The sequence below is a fragment of the Nilaparvata lugens genome, chromosome X, assembly GCF_014356525.2.
Source record: "Nilaparvata lugens isolate BPH chromosome X, ASM1435652v1, whole genome shotgun sequence".
Lineage (NCBI taxonomy): Eukaryota > Metazoa > Arthropoda > Insecta > Hemiptera > Delphacidae > Nilaparvata > Nilaparvata lugens.
The window spans coordinates 17,545,582-17,570,583 of NC_052518.1; the positions used below are offsets into that span (position 1 = coordinate 17,545,582).

Genomic DNA, 25,002 nt, shown 5'->3' on the forward strand with positions numbered 1-25,002 from the left:
CTCTATGCTGCTACGCAGGCACAGAAATAGATGCTATAAATGAATTATATGAGAATATAGTAATATTATTATAAATATTAAAAAATATATTAAAGTATACAATATAGTATAAACATATATAATATATATACATATATATAGTATACAATAAAGTATAAAATGTATATTAAATATATACATGGAATCATTTCAGATTGAGACTGACACTCCTTTGAACTGCGAACAATATTATCGTGCTTATGTGTGTATAACATGATAGTATTTATATATATTCGAATACTATCTATTAATATACTGTGAATACTATTAATATTTTATAGATACTGCATTTCCCCCAGTAGTCTACGAGACGTAATAATGATCTTGAAAAACTGCATCTCATATTAGTATTATTGGATAGCTTTTATTTTTATGCTCTGTAAAACCTTAGATAAACTATAAACACAACTAGAACCTTATTTGATTTCATTACAGACCTTACTTGATTCGAAAGATCATCGCAATTATAAGTATCAAAAAAGTAAATCCATAATATTCTTGTTGATTATTATGATCTTGATCTCATGTATTCTGATACCTATGTGAATCTATATACATAGAGGTTAAATGACAAACTTGGGCTTCTTGACGCGCCTAGGAAAATTTTTTGAAGATACGCTAAAAATCGGCGTTTCCTGCGTTTTCCAGATTTATATAGAACCATGAAATTGACAAAAAATGTTTGAATCTAGAGCATAGGCTCTCTTCAGCTTAGGTCTTGAAGTTGTGAGGGTTTTTTCTGTTTTTATTTGCGTTTTTCCAACGTTTTCAAGAACGAATGAACTAGAAGGTTTAAACTTGATGCACAGTTTTAGCTGATGTATCGGAAGATTTTAGAGATTAGAGGGTTCTGATAACATCACCGAATCACGCCCGAAACTGTGACTTGTATACAGTGTTTAAAATGTATACACATTTCCACACTTCTCTTTCTGTTTGGGTTTTACCAGACTTTTCAAGTAGTTGAAGACTTCGATAAGGGTTCAATATAAATGTTTAGAGATGTCTTGGACGTCACACGATATCTGATTTGTGAAATAAATTAATTGTACTGGTTGTATATTTTTGTACTCTTCAAATGGTCTTCAGACGTCACGGAGTGCGAGAGTTTTCTAAATAATGCTGGACTCAAAGATATATTGGTTTTATTTTGAATAGTCAGGTTATATCATGTTATATTTTGTACTGTTGATTATTTTATTTGTTTGCTAGTTGACCATGAATACTGGATAGTGTGATCAAATTTTTTCCTGTTTTTCAAATTGTAATTTTCTCTACTTTCATGAAAAGGAATAAATTTCATTATTTCATTTCTTTTCAGATATAGTTCTTTATCCGTCGATCACCTCTAGAATAATTTAGAGGAAAATTTGCAAATGAAATACGTAGGCGAGCGTAGTGAGCGTAGTAGTGAGCATAACGAACTTGGCAATTTGCGCATATTTCAGCTCCAATATAAGTTTGAAACGAGCCTCAAACTCGCTAATTATCGATTCCAAATAGCGAGAAAAGCAAGCATGTTCAAATGAAGTATGCAGGTGAGCAGAGAGATGATGATTTTTATGTTACAAATAATGTAAACAATAAAATTGATTTGATTTGTAGAGAGATCGGATTATTCCACCGGGGACGCAGGGGGCGGACCCCTGTACCCCTCTGGTTAGACCGATGAGGCGAGCAAAGCGAGCCTCCTACTAGCATATGAATAAACTAATCTTTTGTAACTTCTTTGTAACTTCTTCCTTCCACATTTCGAATCTCTCCTAACTTCCAGCTTAGCATAATTATATTCTGGATATACTGACGTATCCATAAAAAAATTAAATAATAACGTGATTGTACAGGATGCGACTGAACCGATTAAGCAGTTTTGAGGAGCTGTAAGAGGTGACTCAGGATAGATTGAGAAGATAATAGTGGTTGACAATTTCAATTTGTGTTTTCATTATGGAAAAGTACACAACATCACACACAACACAACTGTGATGTAATAAGTTTGATAAGATTTCTTTCCATTTTCAAAATCGGTAAAGAGGCACCCATGGAAGTGTAGCTTGGGCAATAAGTGTGAAAGAAAAGAGAAGATCTTCTGCTCTTGAGACATGATGCTACAGAAGAATGCTGAGGTTCATTTGGAGAGAGAAGATAACGAATGAAGAGGTGTTTGAAAAGTCGGAGAGAGAGGTTGTCTACTGAAAGAAATAGAAAGAAGAAGAGCACAACTTGTTGGTCATATTCTTCGACATGAGGGACTAACAGAAATAATAATGTAGGGAATGACTGAGGAAGGAATGCGCGAGGAAGGCCAAGACTGGAGTACACAGAACAACTGAAGAAGGATGTGAGATGTACCAACTACTAACTGACACCTAAAAAGGATGGCGGATGATTGATTGATTGATTGATTGAGTACTTTATTTATGTAGATTACAATATATACTGGCTTATACACTTGTATACAATAGCTTACAATACAGCAAAGTTATAGATGAATTTACATAATATAGACTAAGAAAATAACTATTGAACTGTATATTATATGAAAAAGCAATTTGTAATATAATAACTATAGATAATAATCATATTGTTATGCATCTACATAAATTGGCGGAGCTTTGGACATATCAATGTCCATTCTTTGGGAAGAATATTAAAAATATCCTCCCCACTAACTCTCTACCAAAAGAGAGTTAGTTAACTGATGACAGAGAGGCATGGAGAGTTGCTGCCAACCAGCCCAACAGCTGTTAACCAAAGAAGAAATAGGCAAATTTTATATTGACTAGGTTTTAAAAACTATGTCTAAAGATGACAGACATTAGCAATTAGCATCATACGTTGATGAAGACGATTTCTGAAGCTCTTGCACACATGTCACGGGTCGCAGGGTATGGTTTTAACTTCATCAATAATACGACATTTTTCGGTCTGTTATGGATGATTTGAGGGTTTTCTTCAGTCCAGTAGCAGAAGTTTTGCTTATTCACTTATCTAGTGAGATGAAGATAATGTGCCTCGTCACTACTGAAGAAAGCAAGCAATTTTGCACACATAAAATTTGTCAGTTGCCGTAGTCTAGTGAGCGTAATTCTTCAGCAATCAGTATTTTAAAAGGATGAAACTCCAAATAAAAATTCAAAATCCTTCGCAAACTGCGGTCTGAAATCCCCAATGCAAGAGAATGTGAATGTCGACAAGCAGAACGTTTCAGTGATCGTTGGACTGTTGCAGAAGGTGATCTGCACATTTTCTTTTGATTTAATGTATCTGCTTGTTAATGTAGGTACTACCGAACTGCCGAACCCAGGACCGAATTGTGTTAGCATTAGGAACGGCGATGTTGGAAGGAATGTGGAATCGTCGTCAAAAAGCTCCTGTAGCGATCACAGCTTTTTATTGTTTTCGTAAAAACCGCGAACGGCAAAACCACGATGAGCACCGGTCCAAATCATTTTGCCTACTCAAATGTGTATAAATAATGGGAAAAATTGACCTGGTCAAGATTCTAACTCTACCACACCTCATGTGACATTCGAAGCAAACAGCTTAATCGGTTCTGCCGCACCTTGTATATTGTAATCAAATATATTTATATTTGTTCAGAACATATCTAGTACATTACAATCTTATGCTGGGTTATGCTATCCTGTTTCATCCGACTTGTTGGTGCAGGCGTTAAACTCTTGTCCAGAGCAAAGTTGTTATAACAAAAATTATAAGTTTCTCCTAATGTTTACGGTGTTCATAGCCAAAACAACCAGGAAAACTGTATAACGCACTAATGTGGGAAATTCAAATGAAGACTTCTTAGTCAGTGTCAGAGAGAATATTCGAAGCATGACGAGGTTTTAATTACTCTTAAAAGTCCAGTGATCTGATCTTACTTGAAACACAGCTTTCTATTTTACATGCGAGAGCTTTTGCGTATTATCTGCTCATACTTGAGCAAGCGAGGTATTCAAATGTCTCAGTATACTTTGGTTATCTAGGAAATCATCTCAAATATCATCAATTGTAGTGAGCTCAAACTGTGTATTATAATAATATTTCAGAGGCTAGTCTCTTTCCATTACAAACTAATGTGTGTACACATTCAGACTATGTAAATAGTATGTGAGATTGCCTTCCAGGTACTATTTTTTAAACTCGGTGAAATGTATAATTTGAATAGCTGAGTACATTCAGGGGCGTTACTCTTTGGAATTAATAGTCAACCATTGTGAAGAGTTGAGGCTTCGTTCTAATCGGCCGATGTGAGTCTCTGATAAAGTTCTACAGGTCATTCATCGTTCTAATATGAGTTCAAAGATCCCTATTTGTCTAACTGATTCACTTGCGTTTTCCATCAGAGCTTATTTCTTAGAAAAATCGTTGAATGTCAGAGCATTGCCTTTATGGTGCAACTCACTTGTGTTGTTTAATTATAGTGGATTCATTTTTGGCTCAATGTCTCAATACTGAACTTCCTTCATACTTCTCAACGATTTCCATGTTCTAAAAGATTTAAAAGTAAATAATTTCGGGAGTAAATTGATAGGAAGAACAAAAATTTTGTTCGAAATTTGTAACTGTACTGTCCACTAGGAGTTATGATGAAACTATTTTAAATTTAATTGTCTGAATCAGAAAAATTTTTGTTTTGAAACGTTTTCATCCTGAAATGAAGGGACATAAGATCCAAGGTGTTAAATTAACTTATCTCACCAGAAAAAGTTCTAAAATATTTTTAAATCAATAATTGGGAAATTTCAGTGTTTAATTTGACAATATTTTTTGTAATTACTATTATAAACGAAGATCCTAATTAAATGCTGAAAACACCCCGAAGACTTCTGCTACTGCAAATATTGAGCAGAAGTTTTCGAGGAGATTTACAACATTTAATTATGATTTTCGTTTATAATAATTATAATTATTATTATTATTTAATAATTATAATTATTATTATTATTTATTAATTATTGAATTTGAACAAATGCAATTTATAATATTTTTCCACCAGTATTTTTCGTTTTTTCGGCATTCACCGAAATTTGATAGATTCTTGAAAAACGCTGGTGATTCCAGGCTCATCTGCTTTGTGATAGGTATATTATATAATATTATATTATCTAAATGGTACAGTACTTTTTTAATCGATTTATATGATTCTCATTGAAGAAATTGGAAAGTATTGAATCACTATGTATTATGATTTATGCTTGTTCGGCTGATTTATTTATACAATAAAAATCTCAGTTATGAGCTTAAAAATCACTCTTCGGCCAGGAAAACAACTGAACCACAGTTACTGTTGCTCCATTAATTTCTTATCAGCATCATCATCATCATCACCATCATTGCTGCCATTGTCCAAAGCCTAGGGCTCATATATGGTAATCATGTAAAAAACGTTTTGGATATTAGTGATTTGTGTTGATGCACATAATCAAAACAGAAGAGAAAGATAATGAATTATTTATTTTAATATTATGACATATAAACTAAATATTCTCCAGGATTGCTAGTAAAATCATGCCATAACTAACAATAACTTCATACTCTGAATTACATAATATACTCGGAATCTGAATCACTATTATTTTATTAGCATTTCTCGCTGCTAAAATGCAAGTTTTGTGACTTCATCAAGCTTTGTGAATTTCAAACAGACGAGACTTAACTTCCACTTCTATTTGTGCAGTATTTATAAATTTGTTGCAATATAGTAGGCTACATAAAAGGTCGTGGGAAACCGTTCAGGTAGCAGTTGCTGTTACAATCATAGAGGTGAATGACCTTCATCGCTTCATGTTAAGGACTCTCACAAATGTTGAGTTTAAATAGGCAAATCTTGTGGACGTTCTATTTCAGATATTGAATTGTATTAATAGATTACTATTGACTGGAGGCGAGTATGAAGAAGGAAGAGGGGAAAGAAAGATAGAAGGAAAGTGCATCACACACAATAAACCTTGTACAACTACACACCTGCCACAATGCTTCCAATCTGATACGTGAAACCTCGCTTACTTGTTACAATAGGACGTACAATAGTTTCCAGTGTTGGCTGGAAGAAAAATCCAATAGAATTTAGATTCTGAAATAGCCAGTTACAATCCACCTTAACGTTACACCAAGTTATATCTTCACGAAATTGTATTCATTTAAACATATCAACTTCACATACAACTACTGTGAACTGTGAAATAAGAGTACCTATTCATAGTTATCTAGTCTCTCAACAATATGCAATTTACGGCATTGACTATTTATGAATTAGCTGTGCATTCCAGCTGTTATTCAGGGTTCAAATTAAACTGAAACTCTTCATCCACTAACAGAGAAGTTCAGATTTTTATAATTTGCGTTCGTCAAATTTTCAGTCTCTCATACATTAATTTTTTTAACGATTGCAATAAAGTGGAATAATTAAATAAGAGGAGATAAAAGGGGAAATAAGTAGGCAAAATATTAATGATTATTATTCTGGAAGATATAAGGAAATAATAAGTTGCAACAGATTGAAAAAAAAGACCGAAATGGCATGGATTGCAATGGTTTCAATTAACATAGATCTGATTAGATTCTGCTGAGCTGTAATGCACATTATGATAACCTCTTCTACTTTTTCGACTGTAAATTATGCTCACTTGAATCCATGACCTGATCCTGTGCATGGATAATGAGTTGAAAATGAGAGATAAATGTTTTAGATGGATATAGATGGACCACCATCTATTTTTTTTTTTTGCTGAGAATGATGCTTCCAAGACTTTTAGGCTTGTGCGTACGTAATGAGATGGATGATGATGAGAGATGAGTCATCCGATAATGAGTTCTATTTTTGAAATATTTTAAATGAATGTTGAAGCTCATAATTAAGTGGCATCCGTTAGTGGACCTGGGGTTGGGGGGAGCTGGCCTCAAGCAGCCACTTTTCACATACACTACGGTTTTCACTAAAACTACGGCGCTTATCTAATCCGAGTGATTTGATACGACTGCTGTTACAGCCACTTGAAATATAAATTCTTGGACATCCACAGATGAGCGGGAAAAATTTACAAGATTTATTTTATGAATAAACTTATAAATTTTCCATGTTCCAGCTATACTGTTTGTAGATACTACATCTTATATTACTGTCTTAAAACCAAACATCCTTATCGTATTGCTTAGGCATTCATATAGCATAGAACATAATATTGTATTGTAACTCATCGTTATTGTTAGAATAGAATGCATGCTTCCTATAATCATCTTATAGGATCTTACTCATCTTTATAGTATTCATTGTATGGTATCACATCTTGCTTTGTGATTTCCACGTTGTTTAGCATTATAGTATCTGGACAAAAAATTGTGAGACCCAAGAGATAGAAATCGAATCTTATCTCTTGGGAATAGAGTAGGGGAAGCACTCGGTACTCTTGTTGGACGGGTGACCAGGAGGCCAGCACCACTAACTTTCCCAGTTATGTATTTTCAAAGCCACTTCTTAGTGATTTGGAAACATCCTAAATGAAAGAAAGACATCCTATATGGAAGTCCATATCTATTAATTTTTATATTTTCCATTACCCACTCAAAAGTGCTTACGACTCATATGGGTATCACCCTCAAAATAAAATATTGATTAGTGATTCTCTCCCGCTATTTTCACGCTTGTATTCTAAATGTTTATGGAAATAAAAATTGAGAGTAGAAGAACGTGAAGATTATATATTTCAGTTTCAATCTCCCAGTGTTATCGATAACTTCTGCTAAAAAAAGTTGAAATTTCGGTACACACTTTGGTTCAAATTCTACAAGTTTACACTTTACGAATTGTAGTTTTTGCACTTGTACAACGGTTTAGCTTTCATAACAGCATGTTGTATTCTAATAACAACTATTTTAAATTATTGTAATCGTTCAATCTATGTGTGTCGATTGGGGTGGGGGAATGATTTGAGGCCAGACAAGAGTCATATATTCTCTATTTTTAAAACTCTCTATTCTATAAAAAAATAATAGACTGAATTTGGGAGAATTTATATTTTGATTTGAATATTTTGTAATTATTCAGTTTTACTTACAAGAATTACGTGTTTCCAACAGTGAATATAGAATGTAAAAATATAATGTAATGTTACATTGTATACTCACTGGTTTCCTATACAAAGAGTACCTCATAAAAGTTAGTATAGAGATCACGGATTAGAGTAGATTGGTCGCAGTTTTTGCCTTTTTTGTTTTGTTTCGTTGCGAGTATTGTTCTATAGTGAGGTCCACGTTATAATGACAGTAGATAAAGATAGGAGAATAGCGATGCCGATTCTCTGTATTAATTAATTATATTTCTACACTGTCAAAAACATAATTGGCATCGTTGTGGACCTAGAAAAGGATAGTACCACCGGCTTTGTCGAATGATAGACAAGAATAGCAAAACCAAAGTTGATCAAATACTGTCATTATAACGTGGACCTCACTATAGTATTTATTTTCTTATAAAAAATCTAGTTCATTTATTGTGTTTGTGCAGTGGATCTACAGTTTTATTTTGTTGATTCAGCTTCTGCTCTGGTGTTGTGTGATTGTGATTCTCTTTCTTCCACTCCCACCTCCTTCCATCAAGAAGTCAAAAGAGACTTTCAGACTCTATTCAATCACTAGTTTGAATTATGTAGTGCAGGCGCAGGGTTGCAAAAATCTTTATTAGTTTTTATAAGAATTAAAATTCAGTAATTGTAATTCAGTTATTTCTTAATTAGAGACTTGATTAGGATATTATGAGAATTAATGTATTTCAGTCTAATAGTTTGAAACAGGAATGATGTGAAGAACTTAACAAACATCCATCGCATATCTAACCCTCTCAAGTATGAATTTACTTGTAAAAACGCAGTAAAACCGCCTATCTTGGGCGTATATTGGGCGTAATTCTGAAGTCCTCTCAAGAAATATTCCTAGACCCTTACTGAACTTCTGTACCAAATTTGAACATGATCTATCAAGTAGTTCTTGAGAAGGCGTAAAAACGCAAGAAAACACTCAAAAACCGCCGTTCTTGGGCGGAACTTAGGCATCTTAACTTTGGGCGGAACTTACTTTCAATTCAAAATTTTAATACCTCAGCTGAGCTTGTGTACCAAATTTGAAAATTTTCTTTAATTAGTTCTTGAAAAATGCAAGAAAACGCAGAAAAAACACAGGGAACGCTAGGAAAACACAGTAAAACTATCTTGGAAGTATCTTTTGCGTAATTCTGAGTCCTCTCAAGATAACATTTTTAGACCCTTGCTGAACTTCTGTACCAAATTCAAACATGATCTGTCAATTAGTTCTTGAGAAGGCTTAGAAAACGCAGAAAAACGCTCAAAAACCACCGATCTTGGGCGGAACTTGAGCGTCTTAGCCTAACTTTAGGCGGAACTTGACTTTTATTACAACATTTTTATACCTCAGCTGAGCCTGTGTATCAAATTTGATTATTTTTTCTAATTATTAGCTCTTGAAAAAAACTGAGAAATCGCTGAAGAACACTAGAAAAACGCAGATTTTGGGCGTAACTTTTGATTTTTTTCACAAGACAGTATGTCTTGTAGGAAATTATCTTATGGTGATATTATAGTTGTTTGCAACATGTGATTAACATTGTCGATACGCCAACCCGATCAACATTGCCGACGTTGAACGACATTGTCGATCAGCAATTAGACGTTTTCACACCGATATCTCGCTTACACGACAGGACAGAATAATTTATTCTGATGGACAGTATTAGAGCAGGCTGTGGTTAATAACTGCGCGAGGTCTATTGTTTATAGAACTAATAGTATACACCAGTTAAGTCGTGATATTTTCAATAGTTGCGTAAAAAATAAGTTATTCTTCTTATTTATATTTAGGTAATCAATGTTGAAATTATTATTGGCATAACTTGGTTAAATGGTCATTACAAGCAGAGTTGTGTCCTCCAAAGAGCTTTCTTCCATCGTTGATCGTCTTCAAGATCTGACGATCTGAGATCTTCACTGATGGTAAGGTGATAGATAGATGCTGATCTCTACCGGTGGGTGACGCCAACCTGATGAGAAGATGAGAACGAATGGAACAAGATGTAACTTATGTCCAGGAGTTCAGAGGAAAAAGGAAGCTCCTTTCAGCTTCGACTGTATATAGATACCAATACTGTATAGTATACTATATATATTGGTACAAGGGGAACTTCGAAAAGAAGAAAGGAAAACTAGCTAATCGGGAATTGAAACCAAAAATTACTTATAACAAAATTCATCGTTAATTTTTCCATGAAGCTAGAACTCTCCAATACTCCTATAGTTAAAAAAAATTGCTGAAAACAAGCGATGCGTGGCAGAGCGAAGTAGTTGAAATATAAGAGTAAAGACCTAAGGACAAGGAGAAAGAAGTGTGTAGAGGAGACGCGTCGAGGAACAGGATGAGTTATGCTGAACGGAGAAAGGGTGGTCGAATGCATAGAAAAGGATGGAAAACATTTCCCTCTGCATTGTTCTCTTTGTTCTCTTTTTTATTCCACCTCAGAGATGAATTTAAACCGATAAAAATGCTTTTATTACAGGTCCCAATATTCTGCCCGACGTGGCAACCGCGCCCCGCCCCCTCTCTTCCTGGAGCAAGAACCATGCTTCTGCGCATGCGTCACTTGCTTCACTTTCCCACCAGAGCGCGAAGCTACATCTTTGAAAAATAATATATTAATTTTCGGGAAGCCGACCAATTTGTACTGAACTCAAGCTGCCCATACTTTTTCGGACATTCATAGCAAAGCACTGCTGTCGGCTGTCGCTCTCGTTCCTTGTTTCTAGCTGGGAAGCGCAAAAACTTTTAATTTCGTATGGAAGTAAACCTCAGCTAACCTCTTGAGTTTGTTTAAAAAAATGTGAAATGTGTTCATGAAACTACCGGTAACGTACTCTAACTATAAAGTTTTGTGTGTAACTGATCTATCCTCCGGACTTTGTTGTGTTAGTGACAGAGACTGATTTGGATTTGTGTTGGTGGGTGAGTTCTTCATTTTATAATTACTTTATTTAACTTTTTGACTTGTATATTATTCTGTACGTGCACATGTTTCTGCAGATCTATTAACCTCGAAATATACCTCTGATAAATCGCAATACTGTATTTCAAAATCAAATCTATATTGTCAAAAACATTTAGGTCTATCAAGTATTATATATTCGTTTGAATTTTCTCCAAAAATTCACTACAGTTTCAGTAAGTTTCATATAATATGTGCTTCATCAGAGTTCCGGTCAGTGTTTCACAACTTATGTAATATTCTATCACCCTCGACCCTCGTTAAAATATCGTGGAAAGTTCCGATAAATGCTATTATCTAACATATTATCTTGGATTACTAGCAGCAAATCTATATTGTACGGAATTTCAAACTTGTCTTTGTTGCGGTCAAACTTGTCAAGTCCACGCGGTTCTGTTTACAAATAGCAACGACGCCGCCGCCGATCGCTGAATATCAACCACGCGTCTGGAACAAATTGCTTCCCTTCGTATTTAAACTAGTATCTCACTTTATTCTAAAATATTGTTCATTGTTGTATCAAATTTTGAAACCAAAATTCAATTCAAAATTCAAAATCAATTTTGAAATCAAAACCCAAGCTCTCACAGTAGAATAGATTGTTTTTTGCATTCAGTTGTTCAATACAACTGGTTATATTAACTTGGCTATAGAATTACCATTTAGAAAAAATCACTTTACAAAACTGATGAGTTATCTCACTTTATTTGCTTAAAACTTTCATAACCTACGTATCACAGGATTTTGCAATTAATGAGATACAAAGACATAATAACTACCTTTTTGCACTTCTTAACGGATGAAATAACATTATACCAATACCTAGCTCATCTGTTTCAGAAGTGATATACAACTATTCCTTGTACAATCGTAATAAGGCTTCATTAGAATCTCGGAATGTGCACTGTGGTTTCATCAACAATCTTAGAGATTTTAAGTGAATTTGATTATATTAGTCTAGCTGTAAAGAGAGACAGTGTAACTTGGTTTAGGTCATAGGCTCATTCAAGGGACCATACAATATTATTGACCTATCAAGAATGTTTTAAACTAACAATAAATACAGGAAGCCTAGAATAAATATTTTAGCCTAATTGAATTATTTTTTAAGAGATTAGGCCTATTCATTAATTCATGAGTTATATTTTTCTGCTAATAAAATGTTATAACATAAATGCTTCAAAAATCAAGTTTTTTTTTTCTTTTTAATCAATAAATATTTTTGCTATTATAAACAGGGTTTTGGAATTAATGACTTGTACAAATCTATGATTACAGTTTTACGAATAAGTTTATGGGGAGACCGAGGCAGTTAAACCAAGTTGCACTGTACATAATTTATGAAGTTGATTGGTTGAGTTTGATATGAGATATGTTTTGAAGTAGAATTTTCAAGATTTTCCAGTAAGTCGGTAGTGTTTCACCGACAATCTATGGTTCAAAAGAAATTATAATATTTTTGTGGTACATCTGCTAGAACTATCTTGGTGAATTACTATTTGAGTAGAGATTTTTTATTTTGCTAGGTACCGGTTCTGATCAATGCCTTGCCCTTATAATTAGTATGTTTAATGAATCTTCTCTTGGGTCACTTGTCAATTGCCTAATTTATTGTATTGATAATTAATTCTGATTTGTGATGGGATTGTGAAAATGACAAGTGACTATCTCTGTTCAATATATCAGTTGTCTAACTTCTTCGGGCTTTTCAAGTGTCAATAAAAATCCTTGAGCAATTTTTATGATCTGATCTAATGCAAAAATAATTTTGATTGCGCCTTCTCTATCACCATCAATAGATGGAAAATTATGCAAAATCTTCATTCATCACTTTATTCAATTTCATGATAGGCAATGAACTAGATAAGCACTAATTTATAGTCAGACCGCATGAAATAAATAGCATTTATCAATATTAGTTGAAGTGAGCACCCAGCAGGGATAAAACTGCAAACATGATCGACTTCATTCAATAGGATGCACATTTGAGTTGTGGAACTAAATTAAAAAACTGATTATAAAATTGATAATCATCTATCATGAAAGCTACAATAAGTATTTTATCTAAAAAATCTAGATCAAACGCAAATAAAATAAAATAGGTATCTACTAGGATTTTATACACTATATCTTATCACTATGTATATATTTGAGTAAGAAAAATGATCGAAATCATTCTTGAAATATTTATTACGCCATTTTAATATACCTAAACATTTGTTTCTTATTAGTTTAGTTTATCTCCGGCTCTTAACATCATCTTTCCCATTTCTTAACATCATCTTTCCCATTGCTCATGTACTAATCCTTAGATGTGTATAATCAGAGACAAACAAATAGATAAACTTACACTTATCCTTTCTCTATGATATCATACTCAGTTGAATAGAATAAATTAGATAATATTGAAATGCTCATACAGCTTACTAGCCAAATATTACATAAAAATGCATTATATCTATAGTAGATCTCTTTGTTATTCGGGTTTACATTTCATGGCAATTATTTGGCTGTATCTTCTCAAAATAAAATAGTTCACATTATAAATTTGATATCTAAATTTTATGACTCCTGGAATTATTTTCTTTTTTCCTATGTCATACTTCTCTTGAATTTTTTTACTCACTGTAGATGATGCAATTTTGCCTGGTCCCTTGCCACCTAATTAGTATTATGATGGTAGCTTATATGATAACTCCATGCTTTCATATTACCATGATTTTTGATGTGACTAGATATTTCTAGCAAGAAAACTTAATTGTAATACCATATTACTTGACTAATTAGAATGATGCAATGTGAATTTTCAGTTGATTGATTTCAAATAGGAGTTCCGTAAATTACTGTAGCTTCAGTTCTATTTCTGAACAAAATTTTAGTATTTAGCGGAACCTCAATTCCCAGAATCGAAAGGTCAATTACACCAAACCCTCCTGGAATAGATATGAAGCAATTATTTTTGTTCTACCTGAAACTTCTGCCTCAGTTAACGTACTGGCGGTTTCAATGCAAATGGCTATTTTCAGTGCGATGGGAAAAACCGGGCACAAATAAATTGCACCCTTCAAATACAAAAGAGTCAATCAAGCGGGAGAAATTTGTGGATATTTATGGATTGTACCCAAGCTACTTCCTTTACTATTTCTCAACTATTATACCTGGGAATGAAAAGTTGTTATAACAATGCTATGACTTCTGTATAATGCAATGACTTTTTAATAATGGATGAATTTTTAGGAGAATATTATAAAAAGTCATACAAAATGTTCCAAATTCACTTTTCATTTTTAACTTATGCGTTGAACTCAGACCCTGGAATTTGGAGTCAAATGAATCTGATGTCAAGCTCTATATAAATACAGCTCTCAAATGGAAATATATTATTTTCTAAACATTGTCTTCTATTTTCTGCAACATATCATTACATTATTCCATTATATTATGCCAATTCGCAAAGCTGCTCACATATCAAGTAGTTTGATAATATTAGAAAGGTTATTAGTTTTGTTCATTCTATTCACATGGAAACAGAGTATCTAGACTTCAACAAAGTTATTATAAAGTGTTTCGTTATGGAAAAAACATCAATTTAAATAAGTTTATCTCAATATATCAATAAGTTTATTTGAAATTACTAATCATTTTTAATTCCTGTATCACAATCACTATTTCCAGCGGTTAATTTGATATCAGGAGTTAGGAAACCTCTATAACAATTATTATTAATTGCTTTCAGAATCCCAAGCTTGTATCGATAATATTTATTTGAAGATAAGATTAAAACTCCTGGGTTTGAAATATTTACTTCCCAGATCCTTGTTCATTGCAATTTTAACGACTGCAGCGTTGAATCCACCTTCAGTTGTGTCAAGCTTCAAGAGAATTTTTCTTTTTAGTTAAAATGTTGTTTCTATTTCTACCGATCTATTCAAGACAATCTACGAAATGCCCACTTCTCGGTAAGTTACTGAAAATCATTTAGCGTTGTTTCATAGAGTTTTGTTGAATAAGCAATAATAATTCACTAAACAATTTATAAACTAAAATAATTAACTAAAGAAAGTGATTAACTAAAATATTAATTCAACAATGTAGGCATCTACTTAAAATGTGGAGATGACGTTTGATCATATGTTAAATATTTAATTCTATTGCTTCATTGTACTGAAGCGGCAAAATATAGATTAGGACATGATAATAAAATATGGAAACGAGTTATCTCATCCAATTATTGTATTATACATTTACATTTTTCTGCATACAAGAACTAATATTTTAACAAACGTCTGATTTATCCACTGTAATATTCCTCATCTTTCAGGAACCTCCAGTGTAGATAGAGGCTCATTTGAGCGTGACTTCAAACTTTCAATGACTGTTTTGGAAAGATTTTTAGCTCTGGCTATGAATGATTGCTTTTCCTTCCATATTCAGCTTCACTATTGAGAAAGTGATATGAAACTTTTGGTGTGATATAGATCATAGTAACGATTAAAATCGTATTAAGAAGTTGGTTTCTATAATAAATTTCATCATGAAATAGAAAAGTTTGATTACTCCGCTACTCTAAAAGTGTAGATTTAAAAATGCTCACATATTAGTTAGCTTTGATTGGAAAATGTGACATGAATGAACAGATACTTTTCACGTTATCAACGCATTTGTACATGTGTGTCGATCTACAAGGTCATTTTGGAGTGTGGTGCACTTTGGGTCACCCTCCAGACCCACAAACCTGTTCCAATGATAGAGTTGTGCAGGTCAGGTGTGTTATACATGGCTTGGAATTTAGGAGTCTGTGGGCGAGTCTGGAGTCTGGGATCTAAAAAGCTCTTCTCAATAAATAATAATCATCTGTGCTCCTACACAACTTTAACTGTCAGTAAGATACAGCGCGAAAAGAGTATCTCAAACTTGAAAACAGTGAGTCTTATATTATGTTCATTATGATGAGTACCAGCATTATTATATCAAACCTATCATGAATAGTATAAAAAAATCTATCAACGAAGCCACTCAAAAACATCCGTTTATAGAATTTTATCAAATTTAATTATTTCAACTCCAAATGGAGACTTGGACTTTAGAACTATGGAGCGTCATCTGGATCTAGTGTAGTGAGAGAATCTAAAGTGGGTGGTCTATAGCTCAGAATAAAGTACGGTATTAAATACTGGTAACTATCTTTCGAAATAAAGATTCCTTTAAAACATTCTTCCTACAATTATTGTTAAAATGTTTTGTGAACGTGACGAATGCGAAGTATCAGCTTTTATAATGTATTCAAATCTACGTTTGTTGCAAGAGCAGTGTAGAAAATACATAGTAAATTCAGCATATTTTTAAAATCATGTAGAATTTTACTAAAAATTCATGTTTTTCTACTCGAATTGCAAATACCGCTGCGTTTCTCTATAAACAAAATATAATGCAAATCGAATCTGGTAGATAAATAATCTCCTTTGTGCAATAAAATTAAGTTCATAGCGCCGAGTTCATAAAAATATTTCCGCATTTGAATGTCGTGGATAAAAAACCTAATTATTATCATTATTGAACTGTATGTGCGGGCGCATTGCTGAATATTTGCATGCTACCAGCGCATCGTTAAAATTTGAAATCAATCCAAATACTTCATTAATTTTCTTAGTTCAATGACCGAGATAAGTATTTATTAATGAGAAATGGCCTTCAAATCTAGACTCATACAAGTGGGCCATGCATGTTTGCTGTACAGAAATTAATTGCAAATTTGTAATAGCTCATTCTACAATGTGGATGCAAATTGATGAATTAATATTTTGACTTTGAAAAGAAACATTTACTGTTGAAGTAATATTTATTTTTCATAAAGGTAATTTGTACTATGTATTGAGCATGTAATGGTATACAATACCTCAATAGAAACTATCTGTATTCAAATATTGCTACACTTCAAATCCATAAAACCAGTGCATTGATGAAGTAGATAGAAACTAAAATAATTCACAGTTTTGTTCATGGATCAATTGATTATAAAATTATATCAATGGATATTGTGAATTATCAAAACATTAGAAGACAATATACATCATTGACAATTATTATTATTAGCGTACATTAATTCAGTTATATATTTTTTTAGACAATTTATCTATCTAGAAGTATAAACAACCAATTTCTATAAAGAATTTTATAACTAATACTACCAACAGCTTGGTTATTGAATTAGAGCTTAGCATTCTCCAAACTTTATTGTAATGCTCCTATTCCATTCTATTGTATAACTCTCACACAGAGGGTCTTGATTCGATTTCAATATTCAAATCATCTCTAACAAATGAACGTTCTATAAAATTTATGCTGACTATTATGCAGGACTTCCAATGTGACGCTTGTATTATAACGGTTTTTAGGTTTGAATTTCAAGTTTCTCACAAATAGCATGCAGTGTTTAGGCTTCTAACGAAGGGACGGAAGGGAGTTGGGGTGGGGGCCCTTTGTTAGCGAGGCCTAGGGCTCAGCCGGTTTCGTAGGCCTATCCCCTCACCTGCCTACCATGCCTAAAACAGCTCAGCTTTCTACCTGACTAGGGCGGATGAAGGCCATTTGGTCGTAGAATACTGAAAAAGTTTCAGCGAAAATCATTTAACAATAGGGAGCAACGATTTCAAACCCAAGTTCTGCTAGAATCGAAAAGACGCTCTAAACCTCTCTGGTAACAAAGGCGAAGCATTTGAACGCGACCTTGAAAATTCATGGAGATGGTGTAGCTGTAGACTGTAGATATGTAGAGCTAGCTGTAGATATATTATCGCATTGGGCCATGATCGAAATTTACAAATGAACAAAGACCTCCATTATCTTCTATCGTTGATGTTTTTCTCCGTATTCAACTATCAGGGCTCCAAAAATCATCCACTATTTGTTGAATATAATAGCGTATAATAACATAATCAGCTATCGTGATGATAGGTCCTTATTATTATTTTAGACACACTCAGAATGTCAATAACGTTATTTAAAAAATTATGATTTTTTCACCGTTCCATAGTTTCATATTCCTTAAGAATCTAGATTGATTTTTTGAATAATGTCTAATCTTTTACTTTTAGGTCCTTGCATTACGGTTAGTACATCCTATTACTACTTAGAATCGAATCTTGTCAGGATGATTCCACATTTTTTGAAGTAGGAAGTTTTATTTTTGATAAAACATCAATAAACAAATTTAATTTTGTTCTGAGTATTCTATAAATTTATTTCAACTTGACCCTCTAACGACTGTATTTGAAATAGTGTAAATGAATCCCAAATTTATTTCTTATAACTAATGTATTTCAACTTACAACCAACTGTGTTTCTTGAGAATTATTGACGCTGTTGATTTGTTAGTTGTAGTGAGATGTAGTGATGGCGATGTGGCTGAGTGTCGACCCTTTGGCTCTGCACACATCTGGTTTGATTTGATGAACACCTGCAAAAAGTCTTTGTTTTGTGAGGTGAAGCAATATCATTAGGGTGAAGAAGAGGTGGATGTTTTGCTTTGGTGAACAGGGGTTGGTGGAGTCTGTTCAACATAGATGACATCTGTATCAGGTTCCAAGTCGTAGGATAGAACTGGGAGAGAATTCTTTAGAACACAACTAATATTTTAGACCTCTCTTGATCCCCACATAAAATTAAATAATGCTATCACAGTCTCTGAATAATACCCTCACTCTTTTATAACAGAATCTGAAAATAATAGTGTTCCCTCTATGTAGAGTAAATTACCTTACAGAAAACTAGTCTTCCCTTTCCCTTTCAAGCATAACTTGATCATTGAGTGATTCATTTTAAAAAATTCAAATTTCTTATGACTGAATTGCAAATTATGTTTCAAAATAAGAACCAGTCTACTAACATTATGTGAATGGAATTACAGTGGATCACCCATCTGGACAACATGTGTCATGTGACTCACATTGCTTCACAAAAGACTGCCATATGGAGAGATGCTTTTTGGAAGATAGTAGACACACTGCTCAGACATTTGAAGAGGTCCATGTTTTTATTTAAACAGAGAATTTGGTTTATGTAAAGTGACTAATTCGCAATTAGGATGTTTGTTAAATCCTCTAGTTTTTCCTGGAAAACAGAAAATTTGCGAGTACTGGGATGAATGATGATAGGGTAGTTAATTTGAATCTCTTTTACATAATGGAACTGGCCTCAAACGGTCATCTTTCTGATATCAGTGCCTGTAGCTCGTCCTATTTCATTTGAACGTTTAGATCCGATCCAATATAGTTACCTATTTTTATTCTTCAAAGTGGAAATTTTTTACTCCATATTTCAATGCAATAATAAACTTCTTAATATTATATATCCATTGTTTGTTTACAGTAATATGTATAATGGAAGATTTTTACGCTGTACGTGTATATCTATATCGATTGAAATGATCTAATTCTATTTGGTTACGAATTTTGGCCGGTATTATAGATGATTATTATCCAGCAGTAAATGTTATTCATGAAAATTCGTTAGTGAACTATTGAACATTCAAATGATGAATACTTTTAATCCTGCCAAATGCATGGGTGTTTTATAATAATTATAATCATTAATTATTAATGATTTACATTCTCATAGAAAATTATTAACAATGAAAAAGAATTGGTCAATTATTAATAGGACAAAAATGAACGAAAAGTAAGATGTTTCGTGCCAATTGGAACGGCATGTTTCTGATACATTTCAATGCAACTTGTATCACAGTATTAAAACTGGAGACGTGGAGAGCCCTATCTCCTATCACAGCTTCACAGGTAGGGACAGATCTATTTCCCCTGCTGAACAAACTGAAGGAGAATGAAAAGGGAGGAGGAAGAAGAAGAAGAAAGAAGAGAGAGAATAGAGATGGTGTTCGAATGGAATGAGACAGAAGTCTCAGACTCCGTTGCACTATCTTTGTCATGTAGACAAAGGTAGGAAGCATTTTGGCGCGCTGCTCAACGTTGATAATGCGGTGTTGCCAGCAGAAAAGTTGATTTCCTTCAGTAATGGAGACAAGAAATAGGTCCTCATCAGCCAATGCAGGGGGAGTTGGTATTCCAGCGTGCTCCAATGACTCATCACTGATTTTACTAAGCTCATTCACAAAATGATCACATTCATAGTATAGTGGGCAGTCAACATGTTGTAGTCGAGTTGATGAATTATTTGACTGCCGACACTTGATAGTATACACCATTGTCATTGACCTCTCATTCACGGTAATGTATAGTATAGCACATCACTCCATAAGGCTATGTCTTATTTCCTCGAATTGTACAGTAAAATATTCATCTAACGAAATGCAGTCGGTGAAGTAGAAATTTAACTATTATTCTCTCACTCACCTCTTGAGTTTTGTTGACTAATTTTCAGTAACTATTAATAGTTTTCATAGAATGGAATTCTTATCCATCCACCTTATTCTATTGTGTATTGTTTCACTCATTTGGTCTCTTTCATGGAATTATCCGTTATTCACTCATGTCATATTTAAACAGTGAAAAATCTAACTGGCCGCTTCAAATATAATAACATAATACTATTATTTGACTTTTGGGCTTGTTAGGGCTAATTTCTGAAGTTCCTAAACCACCCTTTCTTCATTGGTGTCGTTCAATGTGCCACGTCTAATGAGCAAAGATAGGAAAATTAGTCCAATGTGCGACGATAAACCAATTGCTTAGAATAGAATAAAAATAAAGATAGGCAGACGCTATCAACGGGGAGGGCTGCTTGTGCTTCATTATACTTAAGCTTTATTCATCTCACCTAAGGACACACTGTACAATCAGTTACATCAGGGACAGTAACAATTATTCTTTCAATATTACTAGATTAATTTTATTCCAGGTTACCTACTTCAAGAGAGAAATGCCTTACCTTCAATGCATTATTATAATTTATAATTAAAATACATATGAATTTGAACTGTTCAAAGCTGGAAATTGTTTCATCTTTGCTTTGTCAGTTGTTTCAAAGCAACGTTGCTTTGAAATTGTTTCAACTGATTCCTTCTCATGGGAGGTGGTAGGTACTGATTCAATCATTACCATCAATATATTGTATTGCGGGACTACACATAAGACTACCCATCTACTGTTTGTGGCCTTCTCTCATTGTTCTTATTAACAATAGAACCCTTCACCAGGGTTAGTGTCGCACATTGGACTAGTTCTCCTATCGTCGCTGCTTGGACGTAATCCTTTCAACAGAGCTCCTATAATAGTTCTTAATACTCCTTATAGTAGTTCTTATTCATTTTCTGAGAAAAGTACTCGGTTAGCTATGTCCATGGCTCAAAGCAAAGTAGAGTTTCTGATGAATATTTCAAGCAAATTTTACTTTACCAATACACAAATATTCTCACTTTTACTAATATCTAACTTCAACTAAATCAATTAAACTAATTACGATCAAAGGAGAATCTTCTTAAGGCTAACCATTTTTATATTTGTTATATGGATTCAATTCTAGCATTGCTTGCAAAGTCTGTATAATACAGTATTATGCGCGTCATAGTACACAGTTCTCTGCCGTGCTGTTCTTGCCGTGGTTCGACAAGGTTTTATTTGGCGCCCCTTCTCCCCTTTAGTAAACTAAGTAATAGGGTGATGTTACCCTACGACTCATTCTTTTTAGAGCCACTCTATTATTTACAATCTATGCTCTATGAATTCGCCATGTTTCGGATGAAAAAAATTAAAACTATCACGTAATAGCATACTAATTGAACATAATATGTAGTAACACCATCACAAATGCCCACAAATTCGCCACTATATATTTTATGGTACGAATACTAGCATTATATACATTTATCTAGTTAAAGTTATTTTATATTCAGTTATACATCTATAAAAACTCTTCGATTTGTCTTAGTTATTCTTATCTTTAGTGTTTTTGTCGCCCAGCTTCATTGAGCAATTGTGAAAAGGACTGATAAACCATGCATGCAACTTTTATTGATTGGGTGTGCTTCTTTCATGTTTCTTCTATCTCGCTGTTTGAATCATGAGGTCATGTCGGTCAGTCTACCAATGAAGGCCTACCTACAATTTTATATTTAGTTTTCAAATCTGCCAATTAAAGCAAAGGGACTCAAAGGAAAATGAATCTATGCAAGTGATGGCTTAATCACGCAGTCACCATTATATTGTCGACCTAGCCTAGGGTTTTAGCCTAGTGGTCTGGAGCTATCTGCTATCGCTGCACCAGTCTTCGGTTGGATTCTTATCACATCTGACATTCATTCGAATTTTCCCTCTTCCCATAACTCACGTACTAGTCAACTGAGACTTGGACTTAGTTCGCATCTTAATCAAATATATTCATTAACAATGAGTTTCATTATTGCCAATTAAGCTACCAAACGTGGTGAATTTATATGATTCGAATACAGCAATATTTCAAAATATTTTTGTGAGCCCCGCTGAAAATTCCGATGATAGTTGAAATTTTATACGCGATTAATCCCAGCGCATTATCTAGAGAATGTTGTTCTGGACTAGACCATTTGATTGAAAAATTATTGGAGAAACATTCAAAAATGTCAATTCTTCAATCAATGAAAATCGTCACAGCCCAGTAAATCTATATTCTGTTTCAAAAAGTGTTGAGGCTAAAGGAAACTTTAAGGAAACTACAACAGTTATGTCGGATATGCTCTGAAAACCTCAATAATCGGCCGAAATATTTCTTCTCATGCTAGAATACCAACTCTATTGTTAATAATAAGACGCGGGAGGCCCCTGAGCTCGGACATGCTCTAACAGGTGAGAAAATTGTACTTCTTTGTGTACTCGTGTGTAAATTGTAGATAATATTGAATCTACATCGATATAATATTATAATTCGTGTATGTTATAACAAAAGCGCGTAGATAAGCTTGTAAAAACTGGTGGAAGCTAAGCAGCTGATCAAAATCATAACATTTCTCTATGCGTTTCTTGTATATGGAAATGGATTCAGTGTAAATGGATTCATTTTTTAGGAATCTGTGTTTTCAATCGTCCCAAGGTTCTATGGTACTGATTATTACAGTATGATTTTTACTTTATTCATTTATTCATTTATTTAAGTACATTATCAAAATGATAAATTCAGGATAATGAAATGTATGTTAATTGACAATAATATTCAGGTACAATAGAGAATAGACTGAGGTAACTAATTCGGGAGTCCGTACCTTTATCAACATTGCTACCATATCCATATTTTTTTCTCAAGACAGTTTAAACTGTAACTGATCAAGCCATTTAATTGTAGATAATATTTGTAACAAATTCAATTTGAAAATACGTTAAATTTTTGTGTAACCACCTGCCATACGGGTATATCAGAATAGGCAGGTGTCCTATCAAGTAGTAATTGTTAACGAACGGAAAGGAAAGGAAAGGAAGCAGCTGCCAACGTCCGTGTAGACACCCCCCTCCCACAAGCACCCCCCTCGTTATCTCAATAACCTTCCCCCCCACGCTCTCCTTACCGCTCTCTGTCATTCTCCCCTTTCGCTTTCTTTCCCTCTTTCCTCCGTTGTATGTCTCTCTCATTTTCTCTTTGAAATTTACACACACACATCACATCCTATGTATATATATTATGTGCTATACACACGCACTCTTTCGCCTTCTACTTGTCCTTTCTCTTGCAAGTCCGAAAATCCTTGACATTGTCTCCCTTCTCATGAACTTGTTCCGACTTCCTGATTATATTGATCAATCCCTGTTTTAAATTTTGTCAACGACAGTGAATTGAATCATAATTTTGATGCAAGAGAAAATAAGAATATTTTAAAAGGTCTTTGATAAATTGTGCATTCATGTTGCGAGAAATTAATCTATTATGACATGATAATAATATTGAGGCTGTGTACCACGCCTTTGAAAACTTTTCACTGGTGACATTTTTCAAAGTATTTCTTTTTGGATACTATCAAGTTACTTGAATGGAACAAATTTCTAGGAAATACTTTTCATAATTTTTATTTTTTTATTATGAGTGCCCAAAGTCAAAATCTTGAGGGAGATCCACTTCCGACTTGGCAGCAATTTCATTCTTTAAATTTTGGGGATACATTCTCTAAGATATTGTTCATCTTATGACATATTTGTTGTCCCCGATTCTAGGAAAATTAATTCAAATGTGAAAAATCCCAGTTCAAGTAATTTTGGGTTATTTTAAAAATTGGAATACATTCCCCTAGAATTGGTATTCTTAGAAACCAAATATGTCATGAAATAGATTTAAAATCCTCGAAATGTCATGAATTTTTCAATTTTAATTCAAATTAATTTGGTACCATTTCGGGAATGGATCTCCCCAAAGATTTCAACTTCAAGTGCTCATATAATGAAAAGTTGAAATGCTAAAAAGTGTTTTTCCTTGGAAATTTGTTCTTTTTAGGTGACTTGATAAATAGTATCCAAATCGAAATACTTCAAAAAATGCCAGCACTCACTAGTAAAAAGTTTCTATTCTGAAAACGAGGTGTACAGCCGATTAGCCTAATAATCATTGGAGTAATTGCACTTACGACATTATAATCAACAATAAAACCCATGATCGCAAAAACATCAGACAACCTATGAAATATTTTAGCAGGAATAATTTATAAATTTATAACTGTTATAATTTATAAAGATTCAACTGTCTCTGTTAATAAATGATTCATTATTCCACTACTGGATGTTCTCTCCTATTATAGAACATCATAATTCCTGTACCTTATTTCAGTCTCCTATATTTTTTCTGATCGACTTTCAGAACTTTCAACTTTCACGTAGGCTTTATACTTGAAGTCACGTCTATTAATCTTGATGTTAAGATCCAGCCTAGTTTTGCGTATTAAGTGCAAATGATATATTCAAATTCATGGAATATTAGACTTTACTGTT

At 33.5% G+C, this 25,002-nt stretch overlaps 1 protein-coding gene across 3 annotated transcripts in view; it reads left to right on the forward strand.

Annotated features, from left to right (window-relative positions):
• The first annotated feature begins 10,738 nt into the window (after positions 1–10,738).
• The window catches only part of LOC111051302 (protein jim lovell), a 33,860-nt gene continuing 19,596 nt past the window's right edge, over positions 10,739–25,002 (forward strand). The window contains exon 1 of one of the 3 annotated variants that reach the window (XM_039442564.1): positions 10,739–11,049. Coding sequence is in view for 1 of the 3 variants with exons in the window: in XM_039442563.1 (XP_039298497.1) it covers positions 15,035–15,048 (14 nt within the window). In the remaining 2 variants the exon portion in view is untranslated. Of the gene's footprint in view, positions 11,050–14,897; positions 15,049–25,002 lie in introns of those variants that run through there. The other 2 variants (XM_039442565.1, XM_039442563.1) reach the window with 2 other exon arrangements.